The sequence below is a fragment of the Apis laboriosa genome, unplaced genomic scaffold (genome assembly GCF_014066325.1).
Source record: "Apis laboriosa isolate Shangri-la unplaced genomic scaffold, ASM1406632v1 scaffold125_cov141, whole genome shotgun sequence".
Lineage (NCBI taxonomy): Eukaryota > Metazoa > Arthropoda > Insecta > Hymenoptera > Apidae > Apis > Apis laboriosa.
The window spans coordinates 264,599-283,545 of NW_025221145.1; the positions used below are offsets into that span (position 1 = coordinate 264,599).

At 22.0% G+C, this 18,947-nt stretch overlaps 1 protein-coding gene across 1 annotated transcript in view; it reads left to right on the forward strand.

Moving 5' to 3' along the window:
* Positions 1 to 3,664: 3,664 nt before the first annotated feature.
* LOC122720310 overlaps positions 3,665 to 18,947 on the forward strand; it is a 348,706-nt gene continuing 333,423 nt past the window's right edge. The window contains 1 exon segment of the mRNA XM_043946929.1: positions 3,665 to 3,920. Within this exon segment, the coding sequence (XP_043802864.1) occupies positions 3,866 to 3,920 (55 nt within the window). The 5' untranslated portion in view covers positions 3,665 to 3,865.

Sequence of the window (18,947 nt, forward strand, 5' to 3'; positions counted from 1 at the left end):
ATTATATTATACATATTATATTATAAATTCTTATATTATATTAGAAAAATTTATTTTCTCTAATATATTTTTTTTATATAATAAAATATAAGTCCATAATTTATTCGATTATTTATTTATTATTATTATATTTGTCTAAAAATTTAAAGAATAATTTTTTAAAGTAAGACGAAAATTAAAAATAAGAAAGATTTTTATGTTCTGTTTTTTTAGTGACAATGTCTGAACGAATGTGAAATGGTTTAAACATGCATAATGGTTTTCAAATCTAAAAATATATATTTTGTCGAAATATATATATGTCGAAAAGAAACTTTTAAAATATTAAAAACTATAATTTAAAGATTATGTTTTCTATTGTGTTTGAACTATCTTATATCTATTTATATAAAAAATTGGTTTATGTTTAGAGATATTTTTATCAATTTTTAAATATTAAAAATTAAAAAACTGAAAATATATTTTTTTTATTTTTGTGTTTTTTTGAAAAATCATCTCTTACATTTTTTTTTAGTAAAAGTTTTACATTTTATAAGCAATGAATTTTCTGAATTTTTATTGAGTTTGTATAATAAAAATCAAAAATATTTTGAAAATATTTGTTTGTTCACATTAATTGTATAAAAATTGCAATTAAAAGTATAATATTTTTTTTCATTTAATAATAAAATTTAAAACCTTTGATTAAATTTAATTAAAAAATAATGGAAGAAATATGATTAAATATGAATAAATGACACATATTTTTTTTTATTTTGTTCTGAAAATTTATGTATTAATTATAATTATTTTAAGATTATTAAATTTAATAGTATTAAATCTTATTTTGAGAATATGATTTTTATAATGATTTTATATGATTTTTGTAATATTATAATATATCAATATTATTAAATTATAGAAAATATTTGGATTTCATTCAACTCAAGAAATGGAGTATTAGTTATAAGGTAAAAAATGAAATAAATAAATAAATAATTAAAAATTTGAAATTATAAGAAAATATATTTTTTATAAAAATTGTTATATAAAGAAATTGGATAATATTAATGAACGATTTTTTTTATAAAAAAAAATATAGAGATAAAAATCAATTTTTTATTTTTTTTAAATCATTATACAATATTTCAATATTGTATAATTACATAATATACATTATCAATAACTGATCATTTTCTACAAAAAGAATATTATGTTTGTTGAAATATATAAAATCAGTTGGATTTATAATATAAAATAAAATAGTAAATATTTCTGAATTTTACATTTTCACATATTTCATATTGATTTTTTTTATTTATTTATTCATTTATTTATTATTTATTTATTTTTGCCAAGATGCTTTTCTGTTAAGATTAGCTTTTCTGAGATTGATTTTTCTAAGATAAATTTCAAATTCTAATTTAAAAAAATTTTGAGTTTGGAAATCTCTTTGCGCTTCAATAACAATTAACGCATCCTAAATTCAAATCGATATATTAATATTTGCGAAGCAATACTAATTTTTTTTGTGAGTTTTCCTCTTAATTCCACAACAGAAGCAATTTGCGGTGAATATTTTTAATTAAAATTATTTTAATATTAATATACTATTTTATTATACATTATTATATATAAATTTTATACATTATTATAATATTAGTAATTTAACAAATTTTCTATTGGTTATTTTTTTATACAAAGATTATCTTCCTACAAAGATTGAGAAACTTTATTACAAATATCAAATTATTTGTTCTTACTAAAATATAACACTCGAAATTTTCCAAATTAAATATAAATAAATTAAATAAAAATATATCTTAACAAAGAAATCATTTTTATTTGCCATATAATTAATGCTGGATGCTTCTTATTTTTAATAAAGTTTTTCTTTTTGTTTAAAAAACAATATTTTAAATTTATTTTACAAAATATAAGAATTAGAAGAAATGTTTGTTTTTATAATATTAATATTATATTATTATATCATATATATCTCTTTAAATCAAACAATTTTTATAAAACTTTTCTATAATTTCAATCATTAAATTCAATCGTATTCCATTTTTTCCTATTAAATGAAATTAATTTTTATAAATTTGCAAAATATAATATTTTTTATAATTTACTTTGTTGATGAAATCAGAATAAAATTTTAAAAATATTAGGTGCATTTATATCAATAATCAAAAATTTTTTATATTTCAAGAAGACATAGACTGCTTCCATATATTTGTATTTAAAAAATTTGATTATAAATTTTTAAAAAATTTATATACAACATAAACATTTCATTTAAAAAAGAAATATAATTAATATTTTAATTAATCTTTTCAATTTATGCTTTTCAAACTATAAAATATAGATATAACATTATGCAAATATTTACATAAATTTTGATTATTAAATATTTTCAAGAATTGAGATTTTAAAAATATTTTTAATAATATTTTTAAAAATATTTATAATTTCATTTACCAGATGATATGATATTATAATTAAGAAATGAAACTAAAGTAAATAATTTTTTAATGAAAAATTATATAATAAATTTATAAGTTAGATATTTAATAAAAATAAAAAATTTCTTAATGATTTCATTAATATTATAATTATTATAATCTTAATTTTGATAAAAATTCGATAATTAAGAATAACTTACAAAGAAAAAAAATATAAAAATTTAACAGATATATTCTTTCATAACATTCATTCCACGAAAATTAAAATATTAATTTTTATAATTTTTATATATATGAATTTAATGATTGAAATTATAGAAAAGTTTTATAAAAATTGTTTGATTTAAAGAGATATATATGATATAATAATATAATATTAATATTATAAAAACAAACATTTCTTCTAATTCTTGATATTTAATATCAAATTATACGAAAGATAAAAAAATCTAAAAAAGATTAAATAATTAAAAATATTCCTCTGCCATAAAAACAGTTGATCAAGAAAAAATTTCATAAATCATTGCATATTCAAAAATAATTTCGAAAATGCAATTCAGTCTACTATCAACCCATTAATAGTTACATCATAAAATATCACATTCGAGTGCCAAACTTTTTTTTTTGAAAATGAAAAATTATTGGAATTATTATTAATATAAAATTTCATATAGAATACAAACAATCGTTTTGCGTATATTAATCCATTTCGAAAGGAAAATGATTGACCCTTTTATGGCTTGTAAAATGAAAAACTAAATTGAAACCCATTTTAAGAAGAAAGAGAAAAAAAAAAGAGAGAAAAAAACAAAAAAGAAGGATTTGCGTAATGCGATATTTTAAAAAGCATAATAAATTAACATATAAATACATATAAGAAACTTGCTAAGATCGATTAAAAAGACCGAGAGAGAAAAAATGCAGAAAGAAAAAAAAGTGGAACGATCCTGAAAAATGAATGGGAAAGACGATGCAAATGAATTGTTGGAAGTATCAAGTGAGATTTCGAATGAAAAGAAGACCAAAAAAATGTCAAATAAGATTAGTGATGGTGAGGAAGCTTCGAATATATGAAGTGCAGATATGTGGCGCTAACAGCGGGCGCGGGTTGGAGGTAGGGAGATCGGCAGATACGAACAGTGGATAGCGAACAGTGGTTTAGTTTGCTTTCGTAAGTCCTTGTGGAAGGTTCGTGTTAGTACTCTATGTGGATCGTTTCAACACATATTGTTTCTCTGCCTTTCAATATAATTCGATACAATCAAAATCAGTTTCCCATTTCCAAATGTAACGAATATATAGAATTAAAATAATAGAATTAACTATATGCCAATGTGTGAATGTGATTGTGAAACAGAGATCAGTTAGTGATGAAAGTTAATGCATTCTATCGTGTATAAAGTGTCAAATGCCAGCAGACAATGATGATACGAAATTGGATTCTTTACAGTTTATTTCTGCTGGGATATGTTCAAGGTTAGTGTATCGTTTTTATTTATCGGACAGATATATATATCACATTATTAATTCATCATTTTTAAACAAAAATTATTGTCGCAAATTGTTCGATTCGCTTTTCACTAGATAAAGTTTAACAGATTTGATCTTAATTTAATGACAGTGACATTTTGAATTCATTATATCAATATTTAAAGTTTCATCAATTAAAGATATATACATACACAATATAACGATATTCATACACAATAATATAACGACATTTTATTTATACTTTATAATTTTGCAATAATAATAAAGCACCATGCAAATAAAATTGCACGATAAGAAATTGTTTCAAGCTACATAAATTTTTGCGAGATCTCATAATCCTCTCATGATCAATGTTTTTTTTTATTTATATATACACGCGACCATGTGCGTTATCTCATTGAGCTTTTGACACTATCACACAAACGAAGTAGCACTATTTCTCTTTCTATTTGTTTTTCGTGATAATTGACGTTGAGATAGATTGCACGTTTCCCTATTTTGCATCCGTAAACAAGTTTAAAATTTTCGAATAGTTTGAACATTTACAAACTACTTTATAATAGAATATATGAAGGAAAAATTTTGATATTTTATGATGAAGATCATATTTTTCGTATATATTTTATCAAACTTTTATTACATCGATTTTCGAAATTATTTTAAGTAAATTAATATTTCATTGCTCTAATTACTTCTTTTTATTCATCACATTATAACATCGCTTTCGATTTGTTATGAAAATAATAATGTTGACATGATTAACGCGTCCTTATTTTATGAGAAGAGGCTAATTTAATAGGTTTTGAAAATAAAATAATATCAAAAAAAAAAAAAGTACATAGCATAACAAATTTTTATTTCGTTTTATTTTTGCTTTATGTTTCAATATTTTGGAATGGATAGGATTTGCTTTGTGTAAATTGTGCTTTGTGTTGTTTGTGTATTTGGATAGATAATAATAATTAAGTTATTAAATTAATTTTCAGATCTTTCTTTTTTTCATTTTTTACTTGTGATCATATAAAAATATTCAATTTTGACTTTTTTTCCTTTCTTTGGCAAAAGAAATTATATCGACATACATTGAACATTCAACTTTGAAATTGATTTTCTAATTAGAGAAAAAAGTAGCCATAATGAATTCATTAATCCTGTTGAATTAAACTGTGTGGTATTAAAAAAATATTGACATAAAAACTGTGCATTAATTTGAAATTTTTTTCTATAATTATCCATTTTTTATACTTCATTTATGATTAAGAATTGGATCGGAATAAATTCAAAGAAAATTTTTCGGAATTCGTAAATTTCTTTTATTTTTTGTTTGTCTTTTATTATTTGTTGTTTCACGCAAAGAATGGAATACGTACAAAAAAAAATGATTTTTTTTATTACGCCAATCTATTTATATATTTTTTAAACAGAATAGTGATAGAAAAATATTTTGAATAATTACGAAATTCTATTTTATCATTATAGAATAATCGATGCAGATTCTTCTTTTTCTTAATTCTTATTATCCAAATTTTGTTCTTTTCCTTCTCTCTACGACCATAATTTAATCTTATCAATGAATGATACAAAGTGTGTAAAAAAGAAGCGCCGTTTATATTTTATTCTAAAAATCATTTTTCTTTATGTACTGTTTTTATATTCACCGCATACCTCGTGTTAATCAATATGATTGTTTAAGAAAACTGTTTCGTGTGTTTTACACCGAGCATAGTTTTAAAATGATTTTTTTTTAAATGATACATGTATATTTAAATTGTGTTTAATTTTATTAAATTATTAAAGGATAATGTCGTTACATATATTTCTATATTTATTGTTAATTGTTAAAATTTCTTCTTATAGAATTTTTAAGAAATATTTGGGAATATAATTATTTGGATTTTTAAATTTCAGATTATTTTTTTTCGAAAATTTATAAGAGCAAATATTTATTTATTTATGCACTTTTTATTTTATGTTGATTTCTATGATGTTTAAAATATACTGTATATGTATACTTTTTTTTTTTTTATATTATTTTGAATTTTTGCAAGTATATTTTAAAAACAAAATGATTGAAATGATATGAAATTAATCTCTTTCCAGGAAAAATATTTTCATGATATTAATAATCATATATCAAATCTCATCATTAATGTAATAAACGATTTCTTAAAATATCATTTTATTTTTTTATATTTTATTTTTTTTTTTTATTTGTGACAATTGAAATTTTGATTTTAATTCAGAATTTTCTACAAAATGAAAATTGGATAGAAGATAATGGGAAATATTGGGATTATAATTGCATTATAAATTTAAGAAAGCAAAATGAGATATCGCAGAAAGTATTATATTCGTATATTTAATCTATAAGATCAAAAGATGTTTAAAAAAATCTATAAGATCAAAATGATTTCCTATGAATAAACTAAAGAATTAAATTTTAATAAAATCATGAATAAATCAAGAAATAATAGATGAATATTAATAATAATAGATATAAATTTTTGAGAGAGTAATAAAAATTGGATTTGAATGAAAAATTTATTTTTCAACGTGATTCAATAATTTAATAATGATCCAAAGGATATTAATTTAAAAAAAATTATGAGACTATGAGATATTAATTTTAAGAAAATTATGAGACTCTTGATAATTAATATTATATCATAACATAATAATAAATTACAAGTAATAGATTCAGATTTAAACTTATACTTTATAAATTTTTTGAAAAATAAAATTGAGAAATTTATTGGATTTTATTGGATTTTAACTTGCTACTTGCAGATAAACAAAATAACAGAATAATTTTTTTTAATTAATTTAAAAACTGCTTCTAAAAATATTCTAAAAATATTATTAATGCAAAATTTCAACAAAAAATAATAATATTAACTATTAACTTTAAATTATTTATAATGTTTATTTATTTTTCTTAATTTATTCTTCAAATTTAATCTAGTTATTCTTTTTATATAATCGTTAATATTAAAATTTATTAATAAATAATTTAATAATTAATGATTTGTATTATAAATTATACATAGAAAATAAAACTTAAACATATAATAATAATATAATTTTAATTAAATTTCATTAACAATTATTTTCATTATTTGTCTTCTTTTGTTTATAATTATATATTTATATGATTTCGAAATAGTTTCGAAATTTACATTGAGATAAAGTAAGATTGATATAAATTGATTGAGATAAATTAATGTCTTAAAGAATTTATTTCATAATATTCGTTCTACAAAAAATTCGTGTATGTAGATAATAAAATTAATTTAAAATATTCTTTATCTATTAATTTAAAATAAAATAATATTAAATTAATGATATAAAAAATTAATAATATATTTTAAAAGAAACTTTTAAAATAACTTTTAAAAACTTTTAGAAACTTTTAAAATAGATTAAAATAGATAAAATAGATTTCAATCTAATTTATAAAATTTATTTTAGTTATTAATCTACTCAATAAAAAAGTTAATTAAAGCTAACAATAGTATAACAAATTGATAAGGAATAAAATTATTGTGTATGCATTATATAAATAATTTTTGCAATTTTATTTTAGAAAAACATTTTCAATTACTTATGATGATTTAATATAATGATTTTTTGTAAATTTTTAAAAATGAATATTTTTTGATTTTAAAACTTTCTTTACATTCGATGATTATTTATCTTAATTTATAAAAATTTAAAATAAAAATTTCTTTGAAAAATATTTTTTTTAATAAATGTTATTTTTAATTTCTATTTTAAAATATATTCTTAAAAGTCGTAAAATATATTGTGTGTATTATAGTAAATAATAAATAATGAATCCTATTTAAAAAGAAATACCTTATATTCACGCAAACTGTATAAAACTTCTCATTATAAAATTCTTAATAAAAATATACGTGTCATTGTTTCAACAATAAGATTTTTTAAAATTGCAAATTCCAAAAAAATATTGTATTATTTCTTTCGAGTGCGCTAAAAACTCATTAAATGTGTTATAAAATAAAATTTAACACAATAACGCGAATGTACAAACAAGTTTTTGTTTCATGTCCTATGAAACTATGTTATTTCGTTTAAATAATTTTTGTGCATCATTAATCACAGCCCTATGTTCTTCGTTTCATTAAATTTTATTCCATGTAATCGATTTCAACTAACTAAAGTGTGAAACTGAAAGTCTTCTTTCGAAGCATTATAATAATTATTTTTATTGTTTGTCTATCTTTTTTTTATTTCTTTCTATTTTTTGTTTCAAAATACATCCTTTTATTTACGCAGGTTTTTCTACATAATTTTTTTTTTAAAATAAAAAAGAACAACATCAAAATCTTAAAATCTATTAGTTATGAAAAGAGAAAACTGACATAGTTATCAAAAATGCTAATAAAAAATTTAAAATATTATAAATCTTATTTATTATTATTATCTATATTGTAGATATACCTAAAATAATTAACTTTCTCTTTTTAATTAGTATAAAGTCAATATATTTTCTTCTTCAATGTATTTTCAATGTATTTGAAAATACTATTTCAGTTACTTATATTTTCTAAATCTCATCCTTTACTAAGTTTTATTAAGTTTTCGTGATATTCATATTTTTAATCACGGCTTAACAATCATTTTTTAAATATTTCAGTGATAATTGACTATAGTCAACAAATAATAAATTTTCGTATTTCATTTAATTACTCTTAATTAATTTTTTCATACAAAGATTAATCATCAAAGAAAAAAGAAAATCATATAAAATGGATTTAACTTCATCGTTATTTGATTAAAAAGTTGTCCCATTTTAGAAAACAATATATTCAAATTCTTTTTATAAGAAAAATATTTTGAATATGAATTAATTAATAATTAATTAAAATTTGCAAGTAATTCTGACATGAATCTATATAATTGTCAAAAATTTCTCTCTATATATTTATATTACATTCATCTAATAACCATAATTCTATTATTAATTATAAGTTACTTTATTATTTCTATAATAAATTGTATAGGAAAATTATTATTATTATTTTTTAATATCAATTTTTTCTCATTTTTTTAATTACACAATTGCGTTTTTTTATTCTCATATTTTTATTTTTTAATAGAAAATTAATAGAATTATATTAATTTTGAAATTCGAAGAAGAGCATCACACAAATATACGTATATATATGTTTCTATAGTATTATAAATCCCAATCTTACTTAAATAATTTTTTTTATTATATATTTATAAATTTTTATTAATAAATAAATAAATATCGCTAACAGTAATTAAATCATTTATTCTAAATATTATAGTAAATAGATTAATGCATCAGGAAAAATCGATATATTAAAACATATTTTGTGTTTTTTCATAATCTATTCTTATTTATGTCGCGAAAAGTAATGTGCTATATAAAGAATTACAAATACTTTATATATTAATGCATTGATTGATGAAATATAGTTTCTTGTTCCATAGTGTTTCATCCGCTTCTAAATTACATTTTGTTATTCTTTTGTGTCTTCATTATTTTTATTCGTATTCTCTCTTTTTGAGTCTAATGTAAATGTTTTTGTTCACTAACTGGTATATAGAATTGATTTTAATCTTATACGAGATTAATTTTTATATCATTTGTAGTTTCGTAAAATTATTTATACGAAATGTAATGATCAAAAGATAAAAATGACCTTTAATTTTAATATAATATTATGAAATTATGAAATTCATATTGATTTGATTATTATAATTTATTATATAATTTTTAATTATAATATAATCAAGAGTGATTGAATCAAGAGTATAATAATTTATAAAAAAAATAATTTATAAAAAAATAATATATATTTATAAGTATTTATATTTTGTTATAGAAAATTAAAATTTGTCATATAAAAGCCAATAACAATAATGAATATTTTTTTAAACAAATAAATAAATGAAGTTAAGACAAAAAATAGATAATACAAAATGATATTGTATGAGGATAGTTGTTGTTTTTAAGAATTTAAAAGAATTTTGTAATTATATGTTTTAGGAACATTTCGGCATGGTTAAAATATAAACATATCCTCTTTGAGAGGATTTAAGAGAATATTTTTCAATTATGCCAATTTCAATGATATCAATCAGCATCATTGTAATTGAGAAAAATTATTATTAATCAACTAATCAACTGATCAGTTTTCTGGGGACAGCAGACTGTGGGTAGTATAATTGCTCAGCCTTTAGAAATTTTCCTTAAGTTTGGAGTATCGTTCAATCAGGGAACTGATCCCTCGGTGTAGGATTGTTTGTGTATCCCATTGAGAATCCGCAATTTCGCGAGATGAGCATGGAAGGATAAATATTTGATAAAATTCGAGGAAAAAATAAAAAATTTTTAAACCATCTTTTAAACTTCAGAACTTTTTAAACGATAGAATTCTTTAAATCTTAAATTATTGAACAGTCTAGAGAACGTTTTTACTTATTGAATTATTAGAACAATTCGAACTATGGAATTATTAAAACGCGTTTGAGTTCTTAAACTTTGTAACCTCAAATTAACAGAATTTTTAAAACTTCGTGAATTCATTTAATAAGAATATAAACTTTTATTAGCATATAAATCTTAATTGATCGTTTAAAATAGAACTTTTTTAACAGCGAACTTTGTAATAAATTAATTTTATTAATATATACCATAACTCTATAAACGGATTGGAGTTAACACTATCAATTAATACAGATTCTTGAAATTTAAAAAGTATATGTAAAATTTAAAAATTCAATTTTGCTATTGTTAAGAATGTAGATTATCGTATATAGAATAGAGAAATATCTTAATAAATATACTCTTTATGAATAATAATGGATTTTACTTCAATCCACATACATACTCATATCGATCGTATCATACTTTACACGCCAGAGAACACTAAGAAATTTTATTGAGCCTTAAAACGGGGATTTTGAATATTCATCTCACAAATACTTTAACATTTAAAAGTTAAAAGAAAATTAAAAAGGAAAAAAAAATGAATTTTTACCTTTTTTTTTAATGTTTCGTTGAAATTTCAAAAATTATATTTTATTAATCCATTGCAGTTGCAAGAAAGCAAAGAATAGCTTATGTTATTAATGCACACTGTTGGATTTTCCTTAATACAATAATAATATAATAATACAATCATAAAATTAATTAATTATTTATTTTATTCATACTATAAATAAAAATTCGAAAAATGTCATTAACTACATAAATTTTTAATTGAAGATTATTTTTTTACAAATTTTTTACAAATAATATAGAATATATTCTTATTAAAAAGTACATACTGTATCAATAATAGTGATTTAAAATTTAAGAAAAATAATTAATTTAAAAAAAAATTCTCATTTTTAAAAGTAACGAAGTTTCATAAAAAAAAGTTTTTTATCATTTGAATTTGTTAAATTTGTTTGTAATCTAATATGTTTGTTATAATCTAATTTGTATATATCGATTAACTATCGACTCTGGTTTTGAAATGTAATTTCAAAATAAAAGTGAAATTTTTGTTACATTATTGATACATGACAAAAAAAATTTTTTTTTTACGTGTCAGTTATCTAAATTTAGTTTTTTTGTAAATATGCGCATTTAAATATGTATTTTGTAATACTGTTTTTTCTTAAATAAATATAAAAAAATAGGAAAAAATTTTTTAATCAATATACAAGTTTATAATATATTTTTTTTTGTATTTACAACATGAAAGTATTGATATCATATTAAAACATATATTAAGATAAATTTATCTACTATTGATCTTCAATATCCTACAAAGATAAAAAGTATGAAAATATTTTTAATATCTCATATCAAATCTTTATATATTTTTATTTTTTATCTTAGTTTAACTTATCGATATGATCTTATTTTTTATTATTCATTATTATAATGTTTATTTCAATTTTTAATGTTTTATTATATATTTTTAATTCAATTTATTATATCTTTTGATTATTTGCTATAAATTAATAAAATTAATAATAAATAGGAAAAAAATTATTAAAATTTATAATATAATATTGAAATATTTTATAGTAAGAGAATTAAAATATTATAATTACGAATAATAATAAAGAATAAGTCGCATCGAATATACTAAATCACATAAAAAAAATTTATTTTAAAAGTATATTCAATGTATTCAAAATATTTTTTTAATTTTTAATTTTCTTGTATGATCTTAAAACACATAGATATACTTTCATATGATTTAATAAATAAATATATATATATTTCTTTATAAATATTATTAACATATATTAAAAATAATATATTCCAAGTTAGAATCTTTGTCATTTTGACGCGTTGAGGATTAAACAATGTAGCCTTCATTCATTTATTATTTATCAAAGTATATGCACAAAAATTAATTCAATAATACGTATGTTATGAAAACATATAATATATAGGAATCTACTTGATAAAAAATATATTCATTATTAAAAAAATGATTATTATATTAATGATTATTATCATTATTAAATGATTATTATAACAATTCAAATGTTTAAAATGTGTTAATAAAAAGAATTTATAATAATAATTAACAAAAAGAAAGGATAAAGATGAGAAAATATTAAATAAATTTTTGAAATTAATTTTTATTTCTATAATTATTAAATATAATTATATTTTAATATTATATATTAAAATATATAATATTATAATTATTACAAAAAATAGTACAATAATATATATTAATGAAAATATTATTAACAAAATATTATATAAAGACAATGTTGAATTTTATTTCCTACCTTTTTCAATTTGATTATACATAATACAATTATTTTCGGGAAAAAATCTTACACGTGTAAAAATTCATATTTCTTATTAAAAAAAAATTAAGATGAAGAACTAAAAACGACTAAATATAAGAATTTGAAAAGACTTTTTAATACTTATTACACAAGTATATAAAAATTTCATTTACATTTCCAAAGAATTAAAAAAATTATATTAAAATAAATCCATTTTTTATCCATAGGAATAAAAATATTTCGAAGAACATAACTAGAGTGTTAAAAATAAATGATAATTACTTTTATTTATTTTTATCAATCAATCAATGCGAAATATTTATCATAAAAAAAATGTGTATCGTAAAAGTTAAAAAAATTAATTGATATTTAAAATATTAATAGATTATCATAAATATTCTTAGATTTGTACGCATCAATTAATTTCTTAAAAAGGAAATAGTATCATTCTTGTTAAAATTGCATTAACCGAAATATTCTAATTAAATTGTTATGCATCATAGTAAAATTTTTTGAAGTTATGTTTCTAATTAAGTTATGTATCTAATTAAGATTATTTCTATTTGTTTTATATATTCCTAAAAACTCGAATAAAAAGACTTAAAATCATTGTTTTTTCAAATCATTGGAAATATTATTATCAGATATTATTTAGAAATCTAAAATTAAAAAGATTATAAATAGAGATTATAAATTATAAGAATATAAAAATATTCAATATTATAATAAAAATCTTTGATTTTTATATTTAAAAAAGTTGTATTTTATACTATTAATTATTTTTGTTTTTATTTAAATTAGATGTTTCATGATTTTATGCCATCCTCAGGTGGACTATCATTTCTTTTCTTTTCTTTTGTTTTATTCTCTTTTGTTCTTTAACTAAGAGTGTTTTTTCTCGATACGATATATATAATTTTGATTTACTTGCGTATAATATTCATTTTCAATATTTGTAAGTAATTTATAAATTAATATAATAATTAAAATAAATAACAATATAATAATTAAAAATGTGAATAAAATCGACATTTTGCATATAGCAATATTTTTCAATTTATCATATACAATATTTGCTACTTCATATCGTTCAAAATTGAATCTGTGTCGAAAGTTGTAAATTTCTAGCTGAATGTCACATGTAAAATACCTATATATTATTAAAATGATAGGGATGATTCAATGGATGATAATGAATATATAAATGTTTGAATTGATGATGAATTGATATGTGAGAGAAATATATTTTTTATAATATTAAAAATTTGAATTATAGAGAATAGCATTACGATTAGGATGTTATTCGTTTAAGATTTAGTGAGATTTTGAATTTTCAATTTTTTTTGATATAATTGAAAAACTTGGATTTAAATGTCGAAAACATACTTTGAAAAAATGTTTAGAAGATGAAGATACAGAAAAAACTTTAATTGATTAAATTTAATAAAATGGAAGAGGTAGCATTTCCAATTCGATACTTAGATAAAAGTTTATCTTCGAGTAACTTCCAAAAAGTTCTGTTAGTTCAATTATGGCCATATAAGATAATTGTTCGCACCCGCAATAATAATATTGTACTGATTTGGTGGATATAAGCTATAATGACTGCTTGAATGTCCTTCAACTAGTCATAAGTATACTTCTTAGTTGTAGACTATATTATATACTTATAAGTTACTCGTGCGAAGTGTCTATTAAAAAGTAGAATTTCTCACAACAGCAAATAATTGTGTCCGATGATCAAACACGATATGTTCACATATCTAATTGTCGTATCCGGCGATCAAATTACAACGTGATCACATGATACTCTATTTTCAAATGACGATAGATAATCGTATCGAACGCGGAAAAAATCCCTTTCTAGTTCAATTGGAAGAATCACAGTTTTGTAATAGGACATGCTAATAACCAATAATCAGTGCTTGACTCGCAACACCTCCAAGTTCGAGGAAAATTCTTCGATTGAGTGATGATCTGTATACAAAAATCCCAAGATAAGCGGGAACAGATCATTCCTCTCACAGATCTCCTCGAACCAGAACAGTGCTATATTCGAATGACGCTTATTTAGTTATGAAGAATTTTCGTAGCTATTTGGAAAGATATTCCACAGAGTCTAAAATTATTAAATTGTTATAAAAATAATAAAAAAATAATTTATTAAAAAAATTTTAAATGTAAAATTCTAAAACATTCTATACAAAACTAAGATTGATCCGGACAATTTGAACAAAAAGTTGTCTTCTTTAAATTTCTTCATGCGTTTAATCAGTCCATTTATCGTCTTTTATCTAAATAACATAATTTGTATGTCTAATACTTATTTCAGAATTATTTTTTCGAATGGCGATATTGACTATCTAAATGCCACATGGTTTTGACAAAGTTTTGTTCTATTTTCAGATAATCCTAATAATTTTGCAGCTAATAATTCTCTAAATCTTCTAATTTTTATATTTTTTGTTGCAATTATATAAACTATCAAAACGTTTAAGCGTTGAAAGCCCTAGAAGAAGTTGAATATCAAATTTTCAATACCATTTGATCCCTTTTCTAATTATAGTAGCATAAGAAACCATTTGATCTGAATAATCTATACCACATTTTTATTGTATTCAAGAACAGTTAGAGATTTTAGTTTTGCGGGTCATTGTTGACTTGTAAAAGTAGCACAAATGCTGTAACTATTTTTTGTACTTGATACCGTGATGAAAGCGTGTTTTAAAGCGTGGATAAAATTCTCACCTACATTTGAGTATAGCAATGAGTTATCATTCTTTTTGGATATCATTTTTCCTCTTCTTAATTTATAATGAAGAATAGTTTTTGGCGTGAATTTTTTTATCATTTTTTAGTTCCAACTATATGAGTTTTAAGGTTTAAATGTGATATAATTAATTCATAACTAGTATAAAAATTATCAATATATAATGTTCATCCTTGATAGAAAAGTTTCTCTGCAAGTTGTAGATATATATATACATTGTGTGCCAATCCTTTTTTTCTAATACTGTTAGCTTATTTGCCAGAGTAAATTTTTATTGCCCATGTATATTTTTCGCTTGAACATAATTTAAATAATTTGATCCCATACTTGTGTGCTTTATTTGGTATATACTGTTTGAAAATGAGTTTTTCACGTCATGGAATCAATATTTCATTAATGACAATGTGTTCTCCAGATGTGAATATTTTTTGATACTTTCTCTGCAGTTTGTCGAAAAATGGAAGTATTTTTCTAAGCCGATCATTACAGGCAATAGACATATTACTGACAAAATGAAAATTATTATTAATAATTCAAATCTGTTTCGTGACATAATGGCAATTGGAAGTTATGGAATAATTGAAGAAGAAATGGAATAATTGAAAGTTATATAATAGGCTTTGCGATCAATAATTAACTATAGGATTTGCTTTACAAATTCCATTCACATCAATCCTAAGAATTTTTTTATTTCTTCAGGATTAATCCATTTATGCATTCGTGAACATGAGGTTAACTTGAATTTATTTAATTTTTATTGCATATTTATTTATTTTTAATGTAAGCAAGTTTATTATTTCGTCATCAACAAACAAAGCAAATACATCATATAAATTGATATCGCCAGATAATTGTCTAATGAGGCCGTCTGTCTCGGAAAAAGAAAATAATTTTTGCTGATTACTAAATTCACTAAATTGAATTGTACTTTTGGTATCATCAAGTTTTTTTTCTTCCTCAATGACCAATTCTGGTAAAATCTCATCAATAATATCTTTATTATACTATATATTATTTTACCATTACTATTGCACTTATCAATATCTGAATCTGATGATATAATTTTATTTATATTTCTCTTTCTTATCTCTTCTTCATCACTGTTATCCAAATTTGTGTAAGCTTCGTAACGGCTTTCTTCTTTACTGTTATATGACTCACTAAGAACGAATTTTAACAGAAATTTTAACAGTTATACCACTCGTTACTCAGTAAAGATTCGAACTGTTCGCGTAGAATGGCGAAATAACAATCCCAGTGAGGATCTCAGGAATGTAACTATTCGCGAGCATTTATTGCTTGCAACATTTATAAAGAGAAATTTGTTCGGAAAACAAATTCCATAAAGGTTCTTTCATGTTTTTATGGCTAACAGGTTTCTGTCGAATCTGAACAAAGAGTGATGTTTGTTGGAAGATTGTTTTTGAGAGTCTCGTTAACACGTGTGATAGCATATTTCTGTCATACTTCGGCCTAATTGAGACTATCTTAACACTCTATGTTCCAAACATGGCTGACTTAACAATGGGTGGCATTGTTCTGGATACATTGTTCGAGGAGATCTGAGATAGGGATGTGTTGCCGGTTGTCTTGGGATTTTTGTATATAGATCACCACTCAAGCCAAGAATTTTCCTCCAAGTTAGGCGTGTCATGAGTCTCATGGTGATACAACAATTAAATAGTTTTTAAACATATTGTACTCTGACTATCGGACACGATTATCTGCTGCGACATTATGAGACCCTACTCTCTAGACAAGGAACACGAATAATTTATATTCAATCCACAACTAAGAAATATATTTGTTGATAAGTCGAATTACATTCAACAACCATTATTCAAATTATAATACAAATTATCCAAATTAAAATATCCAAAATATATTAAATTAGTACTATTCAATACTATTATTAATATAATTATTATTATCGATATTTTATTGCGGACGCGAGTAGTAATGATGGAAACAAATGATGTGAGACATCATTCTTGCGACCATCAGCGCGACTCGCATTATTAAAATATTGATGGAAGTACTGGAGTATGCTTGATATAGTGGTGCGCCTGAAGAAAATTTCGTTGGAAACACGCGTGGCAGTTAACGTGTTAAAAAAGATTTCGTTATAAGATCCGTGGTTAATTCTAAGTGAACTGCTTTTGTAGCTAGACAATCAAATATTCACAAATAGGCCTTTATCATTTTACTCGCCCACTTTTTAACAAGAAACGGTCCGGCGTAACTGACACCCGTGTTGTAAAAGAGCTCCGGTACTTGTATTTTAGCTGCGCTGTGTTACTGTCAAATGGAGGCTCGTTTTTCGGATAATTCAAATGGCAATAATTCGTAGGGGAGGCATTCAATCACGATTCCGTAATAACCAATTGTTCGTGAGGATCAAAGACGCATGTTTTGTAAGACAGATACATTTTTGCGAAAGATAAAAGCAGGATTCTTTTCGAACGAAACGTGGCGCTATTCACCTCACGAAGCGGCCTGTATTTATGAGACGCAATTAGCGACGAACGTTTTCCAATGATTCGGGTAATCTTTTAATCCATTCAAGCGTAATCATGAAATCAATCCAGTAAGTTTCGCTCACAAACATGATATGGGAAGATGTTTGTATCTTGTTTGTCAATTCAGATAGCACTAAGGCTCATATAATTCCAAATGTAATTGATTATTTTGAAAGAGATAACATGTGATTTTGCACATAGTAAGTAAATCTTGTTTAATTGTAACGTTGGAAATTTGTAGATATATACACGCACCGTAGGCCTTTTATGAAGCATCATAAGATGTAATTCCACTATAGAGCCGTTGTCTAATACTAATATGTTATGACTTAAAATCAGATAGATATTTCTTGAATTTAATATAAATATTTTGAGGGGCTGATTCGTTTCACGATAAATCTAATTGTCAGAATGTTTGATTTTTTTTTTTTTGTATGGAGCTCACAAACTAAAAGGGTCGAATATTCGCGCTGTTGTATAGTCTGCTTCGAGAAGCTAGTGGATTGTTTATCTCAATAATTAAATCCATGGTTTTAAATCCAGTGTTGATTCCCAACATAAATCAAGCATTCGAGGATCCTTATCAGTTTGAGGGCCAACGAATGTGATCTCGTTTTTCGTAATTGTAGTTGCCTTCTCCACGATGTTCGCGCTCGTTAGAAGATCATCAACATAAAAATCGCGTAATATCGCTTGATTCTCCGCTGAATGTATCGAGCTGTTGTCTAATTCTATCTGGCACAGTACGCGCGTGATTAAATAAGGGGCCGATGGAATACCATACGTCACGGTATTTAGTTCATATATTGAAATAGGTTTTCGGAGGATTTTTCTCTCCATAGTATGCGTTGCAAAGATTGATGATGAGGTGCTACAAATATTTATAGAAACATTTTCCCAATATCGGTATTTAAGATGATGCGA